Here is a 7,364-nt window from a genome sequence, read left to right on the forward strand (position 1 = left end):
TGACAGCCCCGACCACTCCCGTGCGGCAATATACGCATCCACAGCATTCTAGCCCCATTATTGTCAGGCCAATGCCGGGAAGTGTATCTATAATGCAATTGAATTGCAATGGTCTGAGAGGCAAGATCAAGATAGAGGATTTTATGGGTCGGAAGATCATATTGGTTGCAGCGATCCATAAGACAAAGCTGACCAACTCCTGCGGCTTGCACAGTTGTCACGGATACAATGTGCTACGTAAAGATCGCATAAGAAATGGAGGTGGGGGATTTGCCTTCGTGAAACACCATTCCGTGCAGTACAGGCCAATCTCTCCTGCGCCTGGCGCTAGTAACCCCAACATTGAGTGCCTGGAAAGGGCCGGGAAGTGCGGTACAGCCGAGATAGAACCATACAACGTGTACCCGTTGGTAGTTTTGACCAAGTTAATGGCCAAGCGTACAAGCCCGACATAAGTGGGCTACTCTGGTCTGCTCATATTCGTCGTGTATTAGAAGACTTTAAAGCGCATCACGTTTCATGGCGTTCTCCCCTATGTAACGATCAGCGGGGCATAGCCTTGGCAAAACAGATTGAAGGCTCCACGTGTTGCATGGTGTATGAGGATGGCCCCACTAGGATTACGAAGAAGTGTAGCAGCTCGCCAGACATTTCCATTGCATCCCCTGATCTCTTGAGTGACGTAACTGGCAAGCCGTTATTTCTTTGGGATCAGACCACCTCCCCATAATTCTCACCATCGACCGAACACCCGACTTCAAAACCTCTGAGCGCCAAACGTTTATCAATCAAAAGAAGGCCAATTGGATCTGCTTCAGAGAGTACACCAATCGCCGTTTCAGTGAACTGGCACCAAATGTGCTGGAAATTCCGAGACATCATTAATACAGCAGCCGCTAGCTTTATACCAGTCGGTCGAATACCCTAAGTGCGCCCCAGTGGTACTCGCAGACGAGCGTGATGGGATTCGTTGGAGGGACCCCACTCACCCTGGAATCAGCGAGCTGAATCTGGAAATTAACAGGGTAGGCGACGAACCTAAGCGGAATTTCTAGCTGGAACACTTGGAACAATGTAACTGAAGTACCGGTTTAGGCAAGCTGTGGTCAAAGTCACTCTCGTAACCCGGTAGACGGAACAATAGGACTTCAGTCAATTTTGGCAATATAACCGTGACTGTTCCGTAGGTGCGCCAGGTTGTTCACCCATCAATTTATTGTGCATCCCGAAAGTGACAGGGCAAGGAGAAGGGCCATTCGTCGTATCCGTGGTCTCCGAGCCGATGGACAGCCATCACAATTTACCATGGACGAAGTTATGAATGTTATCCGTGGTGCCAAGTCATCCAAGGCGTTGGGCCCCGACGGAATCTCTACACTGATGCTGAAGAATCTGGATCAACCTGTCTTTGAACTCTCTTATATTACCCGATGTCTGGAAGATGGGAAGGGTGATCCATCTAATGAAGCCTGGAGAGGATCCGAGTAAGAGGGAGTCATACAGACCGATCTCCCTACTTTCACCATTAGCCAAGACGCTTGAGGGGGTACTCCTCCCAAGCCTCGTTGGAGAATTCCCATTAGCCGAGCATCAGCATGGATTTCGAAGACTGTATAGTAAAACAACTGCTCTGCATGCCATCACAGGTACATTTGCCATGGCTTCAATCAACCCAGGCCAATCAGCGAAGGCATCCGTCATGCCAAACTCTTTGAGTACATCGCCAATACGTCCCTTCAGTCAGGCCTGAACGGCTGGGTCGCGAATTATCTGTAGGGTTGCCAGTCATTTGTGGAATTTAGGGATAAGAAATCGAAGAACCGTATGGTGAAATAGGGAGGCTCGGTGATATCTACCTATTCCCCATTCCACCCCTTCCAGACGGCATAGAAATCGTATCATATGCGGACGATTATCCGATCATGGCATCAGGCCCCCACCCATTGATGACTTCTGCGATTGGTTAAACATCTATCTCAACGAACTTGTCTTTTATTTCGCGAACTTTCAACGAACTTGTCTTTTATGTCATGTACGAAGGAGCGATCTCTCCAGGCGCTCGTAATATCTTACGTTCCTTAATATGATTGTCTATGTCCTCCGTCATGGTCATGGGCACAGATAAGACTGATGTAAAAGTACTGGCATTGATGGAAATTGTTTGCAGCCTGTCATGCGCTGGAGTTAATCAAGAGATAAGGTGTCACAGTGTTCGCGACACCAAAATTCAAAGCCAAACTTAAAGTTGATCAACCCTCTATTGAGGTAATTAAATGAAGTTTCTCTTTGTTTTGTAAATGCATAGTGTTTATTTTTGTAAATTTTTACAATTTCGTACTCTAATCACATAGGATTTGTCTTTTACAGCACTCTCCATAGGGGGCATCAAGATTAACGTAATCTCCCAATTTACAAGGGGGCTCTACCCCTTGCACTGGGCAGCTAAAATAAAGAAAAAAAATTTGATTTAAAACAAGTAACAAGTAAAAAGGCGTTAAGTTCATCCGGGCCGAACTTTGGATACCCACCACCTCGGGTATATATGTTAACCACCTTTCATCAAAATCCGGTGAAATTTGCATACCTTATGTCCCATAGCAGTTATATCGAAATATGATCCGATTTGGACCAAATACTAATAACTACAAGTCATATATATATAAAAATAAACCGATCTGAACCATATACAACATGGATGTCGAAAAGCCTAACATAAGTCAATGTGTCAAATTTCAGTTAAATCAGATTATAAATGCGCCTTTTTTGGGGCCAAGACTTTAAATCGAGATATCGGTCTATATGGCAGCTATATGCAAATCTTGATCGATCTAGACCAAATTGCGGAAATATGTGGAGGTGCTTAACTTAACTCTCTGTCCCAAATTTCGGCAATATCGAACAATAAATAAGCCTTTTATGGGCCCAAAACATTAAATCGAGAGATCGGTCTATATGATCTATGGGTTGCCCAAAAAGTAATTGCGGATTTTTTAAAAGAAAGTAAATGCATTTTTAATAAAACTTAGAATGAACTTTAATCAAATATACTTTTTTACACTTTTTTTCTAAAGCAAACTTAAAAGTAAAAGCTGATAACTGACAGAAGAAAGAATGCAATTACAGAGTCGCAAGCTGTGAAAAAATTTGTCAACGCCGACTATATGAAAAATCCGCAATTACTTTTTGGGCAACCCAATATATCCAAATCTAGACCGATCTGAGTGAAATTGAAGAACGATGTCGAAGGGCCTAACGCAACTCACTGTCCCAAATTGCAGCGAAATCGAACAATAAATGAACCTTTTATGGACCCAAGACCTAAAACCGAGAGATATGTCTATATGGCAGCTATATGCAAATCTGGACCGATCGGTGCCATTATGCAGAAGTATATCAACGGGCTTAACTTGACTCACTGTCTCAAATTTCGGCGACATCGGACTATAAATAAGCCTTTTTTGGGCCCAAGACCCTAAATCGGAGGATCGGTCTATATGGCAGCTATATCCAAATCTGGACCGATCTAAGCCAAATTGACGAAGGCTGTCGAAGGGCCTAACACAACTCGCTGTCCCAAATTTCAGCAAAATCGGATAATAAATGTGGCTTTAATGGGCCTAAGATCCTAAATCTGAGGATCGGTATATATGGCAGCTATATCCAAATCTGGACCGATCTGAGACAAATTGATGACGGATATCGAAGGGCCTAACACAACTCACTATCTCAAATTTCAGCAAAATCGGATAATACATGTGGCTTTTATGGGCCTAAGACCCTAAATCGGAGGATCGGTATATATGGCAGCTATATCCAAATCAGGATAGATCTGAGCCAAATTGACAAAGGATGTCGAAGGGCCTAACACAACTCACTGTCCCAAATTTCAGTAAAATCGGATAATAAATGTGGCTTTTAGGGGCCTAAGACCCTAAATCCGAGGGTCGGTCCATATGGCAGGTATATCCTAATCTGGACCGATCTGGGCCAAATTGACGAAGTATGTCAAAGGGCCCAACACAACTCACTGTCCCAAATTTCAGCAAAATCGGATAATAAATGTGGCTTTTATTGGCCTAAGACCTTAAATCAGCGGATCGGTCTACGTGGGGGCTATATCCAGATATGGTCCGATATAGCCCATCTTCGAACTTAACCTACTTGTCGACAAAAAAAAAGAATCTGTGCAAAGTTTTAGCTCAATATTTCTTTTTTTGAAGACAGTAGCATGATTTCAACAGACAGAGGGACAGACGGACGGACATGTCTAGATCGTCTTAGATTTTTACGCTGATCAAGAATATGTATACTTTATAGGGTCGGAAATGGATATTTCGATGTGTTGCAAACGGAATGACAAAATGAATATACCCTTCCCTCGGTGGTGAGTATAAAAATATGGTAAGTTCAACCCGGCCGAATCTTGCGAACACACCACCATGGATTGTTCTCATAGTATGAAATAATGATCTTGATTGAAATCGTAAATTTAAATACCCTCCACAATAAGAAGGGGGTATACTAATTTCTTCATTCTGTATCTCCTGTAACTCCTCGAAATATTCGTCTAAGACCTCATACAGTATATATATTCTGCATCATGACATGACATATTAAATCGATCTAGCCATGTCCGTCCGTCTGTCTGTCGAAAGCACGCTAATTTTTAGCCGCTTGAATTTTTGCACAAATACTTTTTGTTAGTGTAGGTTGGTGGTGATTCTGAATGGGCCAAATCGAACCATGTTTTGATATAGCTGCCATATAAACCAATCGTGGATCTTGACTTCTTGAAATTTTGCACGTGGTGTTTTGTTATGACTTTCAATAACTGTGTTAAGTATGATTCAAATCGGTCCATGTTTTGATATAATAGCTGCCATATAAACCGATCTTGACTTCTTGAGCCAATCCAATTTGGCTGAAATTTTCCACGAGGTGTTTTAATAACTGTGATAAGCATGGTGCAAATCGGTTCATAACCTGATAGAGCTGCCATATAAACCGATCGTGGATCTTGACTTCTTGAGCCTCTAGAGAGCACAACTCTCGTCCGATTTGACTGAAATTTTGCACGTGGTGTTTTGTTATGACTTTCAATAACTGTGTTAAGTATGATTCAAATCGGTCCATGTTTTGATATAATAGCTGCCATATAAACCAATCTGGACTTCTTGAGCCAATAGAGCGCACAATTCTTATCCGATTTGGCTGAAATTTTCCACGAGGTGTTTTGTTATGAATTCCAATAACTGTGCTAAGCATGGTGCAAATCGGTTCATAACCTGATAGAGCTGCCATATAAACCGATCTTGGGTCTTGACTTCTTGAGCCTCTAGAGGGCGTAATTCTCGTCCGATTTGACTGAAATTTTGCACGTGGTGTTTTGGTATCCCTTCCAACGACTGTGCCAAGTATGATTTAAATCGATTCATAATTTGGTATAGCTGTCATATAAACCGATCATGGATCTTGACTTCTTCATCCTCTAGAGCGTGCACTTCTCATCCGATTTGACTGAAATTTTGCATGAGGTGTTTTCTTAAGACCTGATATACTGCCATATAAACCGATCTTGGGTCTTGACTTCTTCAGCCTCTAGAGGGCGCAATTTTCATCCGATTTGGATCAAATTTTGTACAACTGCTTCTCTCATGATTTTCAATGTACATGTCTAATATGGTCCGAATCGATCAATAGCATGATACAGCTCCCATATAAACATATCTCCCGATTTTGCCCCTACAAGGCGCAATTCTTTTCCGAATGAACTGAAATATTACACAATGACCTCTACAATGTTCTGCATTAATTTATGGTCCGAATCGGACTATAACTTGATATAGCTCCAATAGCATAACAGTTCTTATTTAATATTCTTTGTTTGCTTAAAAGAGATAACGCGCATAGAATTCGATAAATGCGATCCATTGTGGAGGGTATATAAGATTCGACCCGGCCGAACTTAGCACTCTTTTACTTGTTATATATAGGATGTTCAAATCTGATTTTCAACTCCCTGTCTAAATTTACCGAAATCCTCGATATATGGACCTTTTATGGACTGAGAATCTGCATATTTGAATGTGAATGCCAATGAGTCTAGTGTAACTCACTGTTCCAAATTTGAGTAAAATTTGTTCATAAACATGAGATGGTGTTACAAACGGAATGACAAAGGGGGAGTTTCGTAGGTCAGGAGTACACTGTCTCAATCTTCTTTCGATGGAACACCATGTATGCCATTGAATTTTTCAATCAGAGCTTCTCTAGAGTTTAATACTCACCCAGCAAGTTCTGTTAATCCATCGGCATTTTCACACGTCACACGCAAACATTCTCCTTTGACTTTTCCTTCTTCACCGGGTGCCAAAACTAGACCCTTGTAAACACATTTGCCAGGATGGGCTACAATATACAACAAAAAACGAAATCATCATTACATGCATTTTTTGGAAAAAAAAAAACTTAAATTTGCATCAAACTTGCCATCATCTTTGAAAACTCCATGCAAGAGACTAGCAAAACCTGTAGCAAACAATGCCATAAACAAAGCAAAGCAAAATAATTTCATGATGTTGTCTTAATTGCGAACTGATTCCAACTATGCCTTCTATCAAGATTCGAGATGATTTTATATTGAATTGCAAATATCTGCTAAATTGTATTGTTGACCTTTAAATACAGGGTCTTATTTAGAAAAATTTGCTTTTTTTATTGCAGATAGATAAGAGTAAAATCATTATTAGTAAACAACAGGTATATATTGGGTTGCCCAAAAAGTAATTGCGGATTTTTTAAAAGAAAGTAAATGCATTTTTAATAAAACTTAGAATGAACTTTAATCAAATATACTTCTTTTACACTTTTTTTCTAAAGCAAGCTAAAAGTAACAGCTGATAACTGACAGAAGAAAGAATGCAATTACAGAGTCACAAGCTGTGAAAAAATTTGTCAACGCCGACTATATGAAAAATCCGCAATTACTTTTTGGGCAACCCAATACAATTCAGTCCAGCCGAGCATTGACTTTGTTTACTTGTTATACCCACTATCATAGGACGGGGAGTATATTAATCGGCTCATTCGATTTGCAAAATCTTGAAATATTGATTTGCCGCCCTATTATGACTTAGCACCTCATGCGAATTAAAATGTCACGACTTTCTAGTCGTGACATTTTAATATACCGCCCGACCGACCGAATTGCTTAAATTGAATGCAATATGAAACTATTACCCACTCCATTGAATACGCTGCTAATTTCGAACTTGGCTATCAAAAGCCTCCACCTACAAACCCCACTGTGATAACCGGTATGACGATATGTTACTGAATCCGGCATACATACCCTATACTGCACT

General features: G+C 40.9%; 1 protein-coding gene across 1 annotated transcript; it reads right to left on the reverse strand.

The window, feature by feature from the left end:
• Positions 1-2,285: 2,285 nt before the first annotated feature.
• Positions 2,286-6,618, reverse strand: LOC106094255 (uncharacterized). The gene is made up of 3 exons (XM_013261458.2): positions 6,490-6,618; positions 6,288-6,408; positions 2,286-2,442 (listed from the first exon to the last, which is right to left on the reverse strand). Exons 1-3 carry the CDS (start codon positions 6,572-6,574, stop codon positions 2,340-2,342), a joined length of 309 nt encoding a protein of 102 aa, XP_013116912.1. The 5' UTR covers positions 6,575-6,618; the 3' UTR covers positions 2,286-2,339.
• Positions 6,619-7,364: the final 746 nt, after the last annotated feature.

This window comes from Stomoxys calcitrans, chromosome 2 (genome assembly GCF_963082655.1).
Source record: "Stomoxys calcitrans chromosome 2, idStoCalc2.1, whole genome shotgun sequence".
Taxonomy (NCBI): domain Eukaryota; kingdom Metazoa; phylum Arthropoda; class Insecta; order Diptera; family Muscidae; genus Stomoxys; species Stomoxys calcitrans.

Bases quoted from the DNA above. Each gene is read 5' to 3' on its own strand.
- LOC106094255 (XM_013261458.2), bottom strand. From the start codon at position 6,574: ATGAAATTATTTTGCTTTGCTTTGTTTATGGCATTGTTTGCTACAGGT. The intron at 6,409-6,489 runs GCAAGTTTGATG...TGTATATTGTAG, and splicing joins TGGAGTTTTCAAAGATGATG to CCCATCCTGGCAAATGTGTT. The intron at 2,443-6,287 runs GTGAGTATTAAA...TCTTTATTTTAG, and splicing joins GGATTAACAGAACTTGCTGG to CTGCCCAGTGCAAGGGGTAG.